The following is a 12563-nucleotide window of genomic DNA, read 5'->3' as shown; positions in this document are numbered from 1 at the left end:
CTTGTTTATCTGGACTGTTCTTCCCTTAACATCATTACATGTGTAAGGCTACTTTTATTTATTATTTGTAGAGAGTATAAAAGTCTGCAGCCTATTATTCCGTAAAATAAAATTCAGACTTAGAAGTTACAATGTCCCAATAAAAATATTTTTGTTTCATTCACCCTGTTAGTTTTTATCACCATTTGACATTTTAATAACAAAACATTTTTACACACTCCAGTGACCAAACTGTGAAAACTGCACCACTTTCTCCTCATAAGAGGATAATTCCTCTATTTAATTAGACACTCAAGCAGCTAATAAAAGTTGTTTTGTAGCCCTTCTGGGTTTAACTCACAGATATTATTTGAGGACGGTGTGTAAAAGTCAGATTCTCCAGTTTCATCGGAACATTAATTCTACTGCTGAAGCCATCAGCCCCCCTCATTTTGGCCACTCTAAAACTGCTCCTGCCGGTTTTATGGTGCGAATAATAAAAAAACACAACAACACAAACTGCTTCTTTCTGAGTAAACTCTAGGGAGTATGTATGGGGAAACTAACATTGTTCATAGACTCTCTTAACAGGCACAGAAAACTGCACAGCTGGGACAGTGTCACTGGATGTTTAAACAGCTGGCACAAGACAGGAGTTAAGTACATGTGGAGAAATTGGAAAATTATACAACACTAGGAAAAACGTCCCGCACAGTCTGCTGTTAATTTCTCATTATTAGCTAGAAGTAATGAAATACTGCACTGACATAATCCAGTAGAGGGTTTCAGCATTTACAGCATATCCATCCATCTTCCACCCAGAAAAAGTCTTTACAACAACAAAGAGACACTCACGTATATGTTGACATCAGCGTTGGTGTTTTGCAGGCCGTAGGCTGCGACTGATGATGTGAGGATTAGGTTCATCGGCCTGGCGTTGATCAGCTCCAAGCCGAACACATTACTATCCTGAGCAGAAAAGAAGAATAAAAAATTAGACCAATACACACACACACACACACACACACACACACACACACACACACACACACACACACACACACACACACACACACACACACACACACACACACACACACACACACACACACACACACACACACACACACACACAATGACATACATTGTCAATATATTGTCTAGGTTGTACTTAAACTAATCACAATAAACAGTCTGAGTGAATGTCCACTGTGTCAAGTCCAAGTCCACGACATACTGCGATAGAGGCTCTGTGATGTTGGGTTCAATGACATGTCCCTTGACATGATGTAATTTTAAAAAATAGTCACTCGTTATACTTATATCTTCCAAAAGGCCTTCCACGAGATTCTGTGTGAGGTCCTTTCCTATTTTAAGAACTGGCATACATTATACCAAACAAGTGCCATCAAACTGTAAGGTCAATCTTTAGGTTGATGATATAGTTTTGTATTACATTGCTTATACTGCAAAGTTAGACACCAAAAAATTAAAACAAGCACTTCATAAAAAAAAGATGCGCATTTGTTTTAAAATTACTTCCAACCTCAGATAAATATGCTCTTCAACAAAGGTCTTTACACTACTACTCTTAAAGGTTATATTAAGAAAAGGTCTCTCCGTATATCATAGTAATTTGCTTGATGAACACATTAGTTTTCATATCAATTCACTTAACTCAAAACTAAGACAAAACACAGGATATTGGTATGGAGACAGAACTAATTTCCCCTCTCTGTAGTAAGCAGATAGTGGAACCTTAGCCATAGGTCACTGCAACCATAGGTCAGTTTGAAACAGTGTTGAATAGTTACTTTGTTCGGGAATGTAACTGTTTTGATTGTGCACTCCTTTCTCCACTTGACTTTTCTTAGCTCAAAATAATTTTAATTTTAATTGTTCAATTTGTATTTTTATAATTCTTTTTTTTTAACATTGAAGCATATGTACTTGCCACATTATTGTAAATGAGGGCATATAAATATCAATGAAGCCAATAAAGAAAATAGTTCAACATTATCCCGCTCTTACTCTGTAAAAAAAAAAAAAAAAAAAAAAAAAAAAACAGGCAAAGAATCTGGCTTTTAAAGTTGTGCTGCAGCCAAAGAAATCTCCAGTTAGTACTCTGGGACTGATTAGGAAGAAATCAAATGGCATTAATATTCACTCACACTGTGAAGTAATCTATACGGGATACACAGAGCTGCCAATAATGAGATTTTTGGGAAGAACACCATGCTGAGTGTGAGCTGCATTATACAAACAAAGGGGTGAAATCAAAAGACAGAAACTTTTCTGACATGTTTCAAGAAACATCAAGGAATGTGTCTTGCTTAGACTGCATGTGAGATGCAGCTAAATGTGGGAAGCAATTAATCTGTAGTCTTTAAGCACATTGAAGGCTCCAAATATCACAGGAAATAATACATAATGTCGTTTTTATTGTATGTCCGTATCTATATTGTGATATCTCTTTTAAATGTTTTTTAATCAACTGTAGACTTACCTTGAGTGTCAAGAAAGGCACTTTTAAATACAATGAATAATATTTTATTATGATTATGATTATTATTATTATTATTATCATCATCATCATCATTATTATTATGATATCAAAATATGAACTGAATTTGACATCCTGACATCACAAAACAAATCTCACTCAGGACATGCCCCCCCCCCCCCCCCCCCCCCCCCCCAAAAAAAATTAATTAATTAATAAATAATAAAAAAAAATTTAAATAAATAAATAAATATAATATAATATAATAAAATAAATAAATACATAAATTAATAAATAAATAAATATAATATAATATAATAAAATAAATAAATACATAAATTAATAAATACATAAATAAATTATATTTATTTTTATTCACATATACAGAGAGACAGCTTGGATCCCCCAGTTGAAAAACAGTTCTTTTTCTTGGCTTTTGGTTTTATTTTGTTTTTACCCAGATATCCACAAGGGAAAGATTATATGCTTGATGAAATGAGACGTAGACACTTGCATGTCTTCCGAGAAAAGCAGAAGCAGACTATTCAGAGGAGCTAGGAATGAGGGAAGAAAGATGAATTACAGAGGTTATGCTGATTGCTCCTATACTTAGATTTAAACAAAAGCACAAAAGTCAAAATTTACCTGCTGCATTTTCTAATTTATCCCGTTTGTCTTCACAGCGTGGCTAATCCTGTCAGTGCACTGTATATAAAGCCTCATTAGCATAATTTAACACATAATGTAATACCTCATTAACCATATTTAAAGCTGTGGGAAACACAATGGTGATGTGATTCACTAATCACTACTGCAGTTGTTCCATGAATCAGCCGTAATTAGCATGCGCTGCATGTATGTTGGCTAAAGCTGCTCCAGCTGAGTTTTATGGATAAAGGAAGCGGTGAATAAAGCTCTTCAGAGCAGAGTGACAATTCTGCATTCGGAGACACTATTTTCCCTTTTTTTTTGGTCCTCAACTGACTTGTTTATTTCTGTTTAAATGTCAAAATAATTTGAGTTTTGGAAAGTTAAAGTTATGGGTTGTAAAGTGGTTTGATTTTATGCAAAAGAAACATCTCTCGTGTGAAGCTTTTGTGGGAATTTAACTTTTATAAATACACATTTCTGCTTTCATTCATCCATGATCCTTTCTGACAGCAAATACTTTATTCTGTTCAATTATGGTTATTTGAAAGGGGATTGTTTTCAGAGCTGGAGCCTGCTGGGAGGACAATGAGCAGGCTGCGGGAGGCAGTGTGAATCTCTAATATTAAATTCATTTACTCGCTACCTGATGCTGCCAGAGTTTGATCCAAGTACATCCTGATGAGCTCAGACCTGAGCCGCAGAAATATTCAGAGCAAATTAGGTCTAAGGAGACCGTCAACAAATTGCCTATGAGCCGACACAGATGCAGTGGAAAGAGAGGGTAGAGCAGTGGGCAGAAGGATAGCACACATCATGTTACCCATGTCTGGTGCAGAGCAGGTTTTGCATAATCTGTGGTGTGGTTCATAGATATGTGAAGTCTTTTGTATAAATCAGTTAGAGATCACTGAAGCCAAAGGTAAACAATGAGGATGTGTGACCATGGAACAGTCACCAGATTTCTGTAGATGCTGTTGCATTTACGTAGACTGGACATGTGCTTGTTAAGTTTAATAAATGATTAAACATCATTACCTTCACTGGTTGGTGTTGGACATGCTCATTGCTTTAAAGTCCAAAATGCTGTTTGTATGCTGTGTCTCAGGGCGTGGTCACACTGGCAAACCATGCTTAAGCATGCTTCAACCCTGAAGTCCAGTGTGACTGCAAGTGTGCTGTGCTCAGGCACGATTCACTTCTCTGCTTTGGCACATTTCAGAGATGTGCTTCATTGCGGCACACTTTATGCAAGAGCACAAGCGCAAAGACATGAGGCATGATGTATGACGTATGATTGCTGCGAGCGCTCCTCTCCACAAACATTTTAAACAGGGTCAGGGGAGCTAAAGGTCTGTGTCAAACCAAATGCACTTAAAATAAGCCAAAAAATCTGTTAAGTTGTGGCAGTGCTCTTTGTGTCTCAGTGTGCTACATAGATCGCACTTTGTGTAAACAGATGCTTTACAATGATGTATGAGGGCCACGCATGTGCCTTAAGTCTGGTTCATGTTCAGTAGTGTGACCGCAAGGGAACAGTGCTGCAGGGGGGCAATCATCAGAGTATATCAGAGTATAACACTGTTCAAACAGTCAGTGTGACTGCACCCTAAGCTGTAGCACCTAGCTATAGCTCCAGGCAGTGGCTGCTGCTCTACTACCCGGATAAAAACAAGCAGAGATGTCAGATAGCTACTCATAGCATGACAATGTTTGGCAGGATGTTGATCTGGAAAACAGAGAAAGTTTTAGCTTTGCTGTGGCCAAGACATGCAAACATGAGAACAGGGGGCTGGTGGTGCTAGCTCTGCTAGTGTTAGATGCACTCGGTAAAACCCATTTGCCCAAAGATTCTTCAAAAATGTGTTCATGTTTGACTGTTTTTAAGTGTTTCCTCACTATTAGATAAGTGAGGTAATCAGAACTGTTGTAGTACTTAGACATCTAGCAAATTAAACTCTTTGGTACATTCTCTAGATCCTGTGGTGTCCAGGGCTCCTGCTCTATATCCCATATCAAGTCAGTTTTATTAACACTGGAGTCCCTGTGAGGATTTTAGAAGTGATTTTGAAGCAGTCTACACAATTTCTCTTCAATTTAAGTGCTTCTTCTTGTTTGGCCTTTGTTCGGTTGCAAAGTCAACGTTTAAGCTCCAAATTTGACATCAAGAAAGCACATCTAAATCAAAGCTATCTGTCTGAAAAAGAAAACTTGGAGTTGTCAGTTTCTCACTGGTTTAAGGATTGAGCTGTTTGTTTGGATGGACTTGTTCTGCTCAGTGAGGGATCTCAGCAACAGGGATCACCACTGTGAAGCGTAACTGTGGTCCAGAGGGTTAGAGAATAAAAGAAATGGAGGAACGTGAAAGGGACTGTTTGAAGTGAGTGTCTTTACAGAAACAAAACTTTTGCTTTTACCTGAGTTGTGCTGCATGCTCATCCACTGAATGAATGAAAGGCATTTCCTTTGGAGTTTGCAGATACGTTTCCTTAATTACTCCTCTCTAATGAGCCTCATTGTCTTTCTGTCTCGTTTCCCTCCCTTCATCCCTTTGTGACTTTCTTTCTTTCAGCTCTGAATCACAACTGACCCTGATCACTCACCTTTGCTCCTTTTTTGTTCCTGTGCTTTCAAGACACAATCGTTTTCCTCTTTTTTTCAGGAGAGCATTTTTTGAAGGGCCTTCGCTGATGTAGTTTCCAGTTATTCTTTTGGCTCTCTCCCTTAACTTGAATTGGCTCCGCTGGTCTCGTCTCGGACGAGTGCCAAAAAGCCGGACTACTCAAGCCAGTATGTGTGACATCAATGGGCCCCGTTTGAGCTGTTCCTCCCTGTGAATGCTCCCCCTCCTTCGTGTTCCTCTATCTAATTCCCCGCGCGGTCAAAGTGTGCAAGTCGACTGTCTCTGGCAGGTTGTAAATCAGTATGAAAAACAAAAGGGGATGGGAAAGAGGGTGATAACAGAATTTAAAGGACAAAGAAAGGAGGGGGCGAGAGTGAAATCCTCCCTTTTGACGGGCTGGTTTGGCAAGAGATGAAGTCGTTCCCCTTTCTCCGTGTTCAGAAGAAAAATCTGCTCCAAACAGACAGTCAAGAGCAGATAAGAGGCCTCTGTTTGGAGAATTTATGTGCACTTTCTTCTTTGGTTTGATAAAGCATCCACTCATAGTCCTGGAGGAGAACAGGATATGCTAACCCCGTCAAACATCCACTGCATCACACTGATCTCCAGCCAAATTCCTTTCGCAACCTCGATCGAAGCCCCACACCAATTTAGACCATCTTGCTCCAGTCTTTGTGCAAAGCTTTTCAATGAGATGCGTCTCTTCCTAATCTCCAACATAACATTATGTGTGGGGTTTGTACCCTTCAGGGCTCATTTAGTGTAAATCTGTTAGCGTTTTCTGATTTCCAGTCCATTAAAAATCCTGTAACACTGCAGACTATTAGAGTCAAAGAGCAGAAGAGTTCTGCAACATCATGCTGATAACAGCATATTTAAAGCAGGAGGGATTATCTGCTTACTTCATTTTAGCCCTATAAGTAAGACGATTTTTAAACTACCTCTTATTGACCCAGGAATATCCCCATCGAGACCTGAAACCTCTTTATTAAGAGAGCCCTGTTCCTTCGAGTTTCACTTAAAAGAACAAAAAACTGAGTTAGCAGAGTTGAGCAAAATTTAAGGATTACTGGTCAAGTAATCCTGCTTGTGTTCCTTTTGGCACCACCTTTGCTGATTTGATGTGATACGTACCAAAGCATTATTTTCTTAAAATAAAAAAGACACTAACTTCCTTCAACAAATGCATCACTCATTGTGAATCTTTGCAGTGGAAAAAGTAAACAAAGTCTGTTTCCTGCAGCATGCGTGAACCTCTCCGTCTGACACCTACCAGGTGGCAGCTGTTACCAGCCTTAAAATAAATACAAGGAAACAATAAATCTTGTCTGATGGTTTTGTTTTTTTTTTTTGCTCAAAAAGAGGCATCAGTATTTATCTTAGTGTGTTGACCAGCTTTAAACTCCTCACAGAAGCTTTGAATAAAATCTTCAGTTTAGCCCAAGTTAAAGTTGCATGAACCTTAAAGGCACTTCAGCAAAACATCTTTAAGAGCAGCAAAATTAAACAAGACTAGATATGATGTGATGGATCCCTTCAAAGTCATCTTAGGGCTGGTTAATGCTTTCCTGGTGTAGGCCTGATTTGTGGATTTGGTAAGGCGTGTGAATTTCATTTCTGCCCTTTGGCCCTTAACTGCAATATAAATCTTCGAGAATGCAGCCTCCGTGAGAATTTTGTAGTCCACAAAAGTTTTGCTACTTTTGAGAAGAGAGACATAGAAAATTCAGAAAAACTAATCAAAAGTTCGGAGGCATGTAATTCAAAAAGATCATGTCATAGCAAGAGAGGCATACCTCAAACATGATAAATCTTAACCTCTCATCTCCCTCTGGTACAAAACACAGTTTAGCTTACATTAATCATAAGTTTTTCCAATCTACAAACTTTCCTAACTTGCTGTTCTGTATACTTAGTTACATTGAGACTTCAGAGCCAATCACAGTCTTGTTTCTGGTATTACATTAGATGTAAACTGAATTCCATGTGTTGATATGTGGGACAACTAGGCCACTCCTTTTGTGGACATAACCAAGCTCTTTCGAAAGGGGTTCCACAAGGTTCTGTATTGGGTCCTCTCCTTTTCTCAACTGATACAAATTTAGCACCTGTATCATCAAACCTGCAAACAATTTATGTCTATAAATATTTAAAATATATAGTATACTTGTGCTCCTACAGAGACCCCGTCTTGCTGAAACTTGAGCAATAAGTGGGGATTTTTTCTAATTTTCAAAAACAATGGATCTGTATCAAGGATTCATTAGCACAAAAATTGATGAGGAACTGATCCAGAATGTGTACAACTGGAATGCTACCCAACTGTAGAGTTATAAAACAGAACAAATATAAAGCTACTCTGCCATTCTAAGAATCACACCTGCACTACTGCCATGGATTAAGAAATAAGGTATAGAGGAAAACGTATATTTCCAAAAAATTAACAGATTTTAAAGTAGACATCTTAATATGGGCTTCAAAAATTGAATTTTTTGGCTTTTGGAGCCAGCATCCAGTTGACACTAGAGAAACAGTGATATGCCAAAACAGCCCTCTTTTTTCCCCACAATTTCCACTTTAGAGCTAATCACGAGTTACAACTGGCTGTTTCAAGGCAATAGGATGAGATTCCTTTTTAATCAGAAAAATACTGTTTACACACGTACAAGACAAGATTAGCAAACAGCTAAAATGTACAAGTTCAGTTCAAGTTGTTACCAGGGGTCTGATCCCTTTGTGTTTGGGGGCCCCAAAATTAGCACAAGGTTTCTCTTTAATGTGACTGAAGGGTTGCAGCTATGAAAAAGTGAAAAGAGGTGGTTATTTTCCTATATGCTTATAAAGATTTAGATGTAATAATACCCCAATGTCCAATCCTGAGGGATCCAATTACACAATCGCAACATATCTGCGTTAGCACGGGAACAGATCCCTTGAGGAATTCTGAGTCAGTGATGCTAACCATCAACACGCTCTTATATTGTGCAGTTTAAAGGCGGGATATACTGATAGTGGGGAAAGTCATTCCCCACCAGCCCTTTGATTCTCCCTTGGAGAAAACAGAGGCATAATGGGGAAAGACGGTGGTGATGTGTAGCACCAGGGTCGGCAGGATGGAACAGCGCTATGTGCGCGTGTGTGTGGGTTGTGCCTCTAACACTTCTGCAATGCCACACTGAGAAACTATAGTCTGTTTCAGGGTGCACTGTGTGAGTACAAAGGGACTTTTTTTACTAAGCTAATGTGTCTTTGTACCTTTAGATTCCTAAATGTTGATCTTTCAAAAAATAAATTCTCAAAGACCATCACTTGTCCGTCTCAGCTTGACTCATGTGTCAAGATTTCCTCTTAAAGTGAAAAATTATCACAGTATTCTCTCCCTATTTATATCCTTAAGTTGTTGAAAAGAAACCAAAGAATATAAAGAGATGTTTTCAGGCCAGCATTGTGCAAGCACTTTCCTGTGATGGCACACAGCACAGCTGCTTCCCTCCTCATAATCACCACTAAACGAGAAAGACTGCTCGACGGAGTGAGGAATAAAAAGTGACGATGAGTAAGCAACAGTTGGTTAACACCGGCTCTTTGCACAAAGAACTCTAAGTGAGAACAAACAGCAGAGGCAAACAAACAGAGCGCGCTGATAAAGAAATGACTAATGTGGGCTGACCGAACCAAGTAAGACAGTGAGAAATGGAGCACTCCGCCGCAATAACAACATATAGATTAAAAGTTTTCTCCAGTCAGTCCCGAGAGCTAAAAGTTTTTCGCAACCGAAATGAACTTGTATGCTACATGTGGAATTCTGGAGAGCTGTAGAAGATGTGAAGGAATTCTTCAGTGACAGAGAAACATACAGAGCTTGGTTGTTGCAAAAGCCATAGCAGTGAAAAGACAAATGGCATGTTGGGAAATCCCCCCTAAAACTTGCTGAGAGTTACTTGTATTGATATGAATTTTACTCATGTAGTTAAGAATTTTTTTTGGCCACTGGCTTAATTTACATTTCCCCCACTGCTAAACACCCTCTGTGGGCAAGCACTGGTAGTAGGGGAACTTTGGTTTTTCTCAGGCCGATCCGAGGAAAGTTCACCTCATATGTTCCCAACCATACAAGCAGACCACTCTGGCTGTCTGCCGATGGACAGTTCAAGTAGCTTTTCAGTTCACCTGAGATTTACTATCCCTCAGATGAGCCAGTCATCTCTGTTGCTGTAGCCTAGAAAAAAACTTCTTCGAGTCTCTTGGAAGCACCTTGGGTCAGCTGGTTATCTTCTGCTGTTTCAAGAGGGGATCAGGTGCAGCTGTGAGACTCTGCTCGGACAGAAAGGATACCATTTCTCCAGCTGCTCTGTGCAGACTATAGCCAAAGCATGACAGTCTGGCTGAGTGGTTGAGAGCTATTGCTCTGGTGCACTGACTCCAATGGCAGAGGTTTCACGCATGTGATACCTGGGAAAGAAACTTGTCTCACAACAAAAAACATGCAGCTCCCAGTTGTTCTCAATAAAATGAGTGGTCAAGCTGATATGTGTTTTTTTGATTTGTCCAAATGTCTGTTGTTGAAAAAAAAAAAAAACTCCACCAACGATGGCAGAACTGCTAGCTTGCATGGCATTCATGCATCAGAGGTAACTAAGAGGTAATTCTGATACAGAATTTTAAAGCATGCCGTTGTCAGAAGAAGAAGAAGAAGAAGAGATTGGCTTTTTTGAATTGGTGTGTTTGAGGTTTTTGATGCCTCTGGAGCCAGCCTTAAGCATCACTTGAAAAACTGTGGTAAATGTCTATGGGTAGGACATTTGTAGGATTGAAAAAAGCAGCTTATTAGTGTAAATATGGGATAAGTGAAAACGAAATGAAAAAAATGGAAGTGTCACTCAAGTGGCAGGTTGTTGCAGCAGCTCTCTTGTTCATTTTTTTATTATTGTTTTGAGCCTGTCATTACTTTTTATGGCTCGTTTGATGGGCTGACACCAAACTGGTAGCATTTGCAGCAGTGTTTGTGTTTTAGTTCCTGTGTGAGTACAGAGATCTTGTGTGGTAACCATGGTTGCATTGTTTACACATAAGATTTCAGCTGTTAGCAGCCTGTAGCATGCCTGATGCTAACCAGTGCTCGGTTCAATGTTTCCCGCAGACTGAGGAGAAGGAGCCAAGGACGACGTGCTGGTATTGCGCTTTGTGAGGAAGAGATGATATTGACGTTGTAGGGAACGTAAGATCTACCTCCAAAAAGACTGATGAGCTAGCCATGCTAACACAGTATCAGAGAGGATACCAGAGAGCAGAGTAGCATCGTGCTATTTATGGACATGGCTAACGGGGCTAACACCAAACACAAATCCTACATTGGAAGGATGTCACCTGCTGTGAGCGGACAGGAAACAGGGAAGGGAAGCTAACAGACTGATGAAGAAGGTTAGCTCAGTCATGGGCCCTGTGAAGGTGGAGGCTAACAGAGGAATAATAGAAGTAATAGAGTATTTTCTATATTATTCTGTTCTTATTAGCACTTCCTAATGGGTTCATTTCACGTGTTGGGGGTTGCCACTTGGCCGTACCAGCTGCTAGTATCTACTCCTCTCGTGCCCCCCAGAACCTGGTTGTACTCAATAGCGCGTTCTTTGCTACAAGTGGAAAGCAAAATGAATGTTTCCAAGTTTTGTCTCAACTTGCTCCTTGCATTTTGAAAAATGTTATAAAGATGCTAGGCTATAAAATTTCATACCTGTACCATTACCATTAAATAAGAAATTAGGCATAGAGATAATTGCATTCATTATTATATAAATATAATATATATTTTATATAAATACTATATTTCCACCACTGCAACCCCTCTTCCCAACTTTTTATTCATTTTTTATTTATTCATGCACATTTTGTTGTTTTAAGCTATTGCTTATGAGGCCCTTTAATAGCAAGAGATGGGAAGTATACTTCAGTAGTTTCTCATCAGTAAACAACTCATGTCCACAGTCTTAATGGACCTTAATGGATTTAATCTTCTCATCAAAGTACATTTTTCCATCCCTGTCTTGCGGTCCCTATATTTCAATATGTTTTTCTCAATCTGCCATTTTTCTCCTAGCTGCTGGCAATCTGTTCCAGCGTTCCCGCCTCAGCTCATCATATGACCTGTTCACCTGGCAGAGCAGAGCGAGGGGTTCTCAGAAGAAATTTCACCACTCCAAAGTTTCACAGAGAATGAAAAAAGTCTGAGGAGGTCAAAACTGTGAGCAAGGTGGTCTTGCAAAAGTTCTTCTTTACGTTACAAGTGTAGCTGGAGTTTTGACCTCTCCACTCACCTGCCTACCAAGCTGCTGTGCGTTTGCTATTAGCCTCAGTGTACACACAGGGGCTCTGTGCCAGGACCATCCACGCTGTCCGAGGCATTGTGTTTATGGTCTGGGCTTATTTTCCCTTGAGGAAAGCAGCTCAAAAATGAAAAAAGTAATATCAAACTTTTGTTTGTTGAAAGTCTTTTGACACTGTCAGAGAAGTGGAATATCACTGCTTGGACAAGTTTGGGGACAGAAAGAAGTGAAAGACTACTTTGCTTTGCAGCCAACTATAGGTCACACTTCTTCAGAATAAAATGATGAAAAATATCAAAATGAACCCAGTGGGTCTAATTCATATTTGGGGTTAAGTTTATAAAGACACAATAACAGGTATCAGTCCCATTGTACTGAAGCTGTTGATGTGTATTTATAAACTTAACCCCAAATATAGATTAGAGCTAGCATTACTCTAAATTACACACAATATAAACACCTTTGAAGCTTATTAATGCATATGCTGTAT

At 39.3% G+C, this 12563-nt stretch overlaps 1 protein-coding gene across 2 annotated transcripts in view; it reads right to left on the bottom strand.

Annotated features, from left to right (window-relative positions):
- Window positions 1-12563, bottom strand: part of eng (endoglin) — a 58438-nt gene that overhangs the window by 23125 nt on the left and 22750 nt on the right. For both annotated transcript variants that reach the window (XM_074690835.1, XM_074690836.1), the window contains exon 4: window positions 835-948. In XM_074690835.1, coding sequence (XP_074546936.1) covers window positions 835-948 — 114 coding nt within the window. The remainder of the gene's footprint in view (window positions 1-834; window positions 949-12563) is intronic.

The sequence above is a fragment of the Halichoeres trimaculatus genome, unplaced genomic scaffold (genome assembly GCF_033239565.1).
Source record: "Halichoeres trimaculatus isolate MK-OKI-2021-1 unplaced genomic scaffold, fHalTri1.1 fHalTri1_scaffold_16, whole genome shotgun sequence".
Taxonomy (NCBI): domain Eukaryota; kingdom Metazoa; phylum Chordata; class Actinopteri; order Labriformes; family Labridae; genus Halichoeres; species Halichoeres trimaculatus.
Note: the sequence above shows the minus strand (reverse complement) of the source record. Positions and strands in the feature narration are given on the sequence as shown.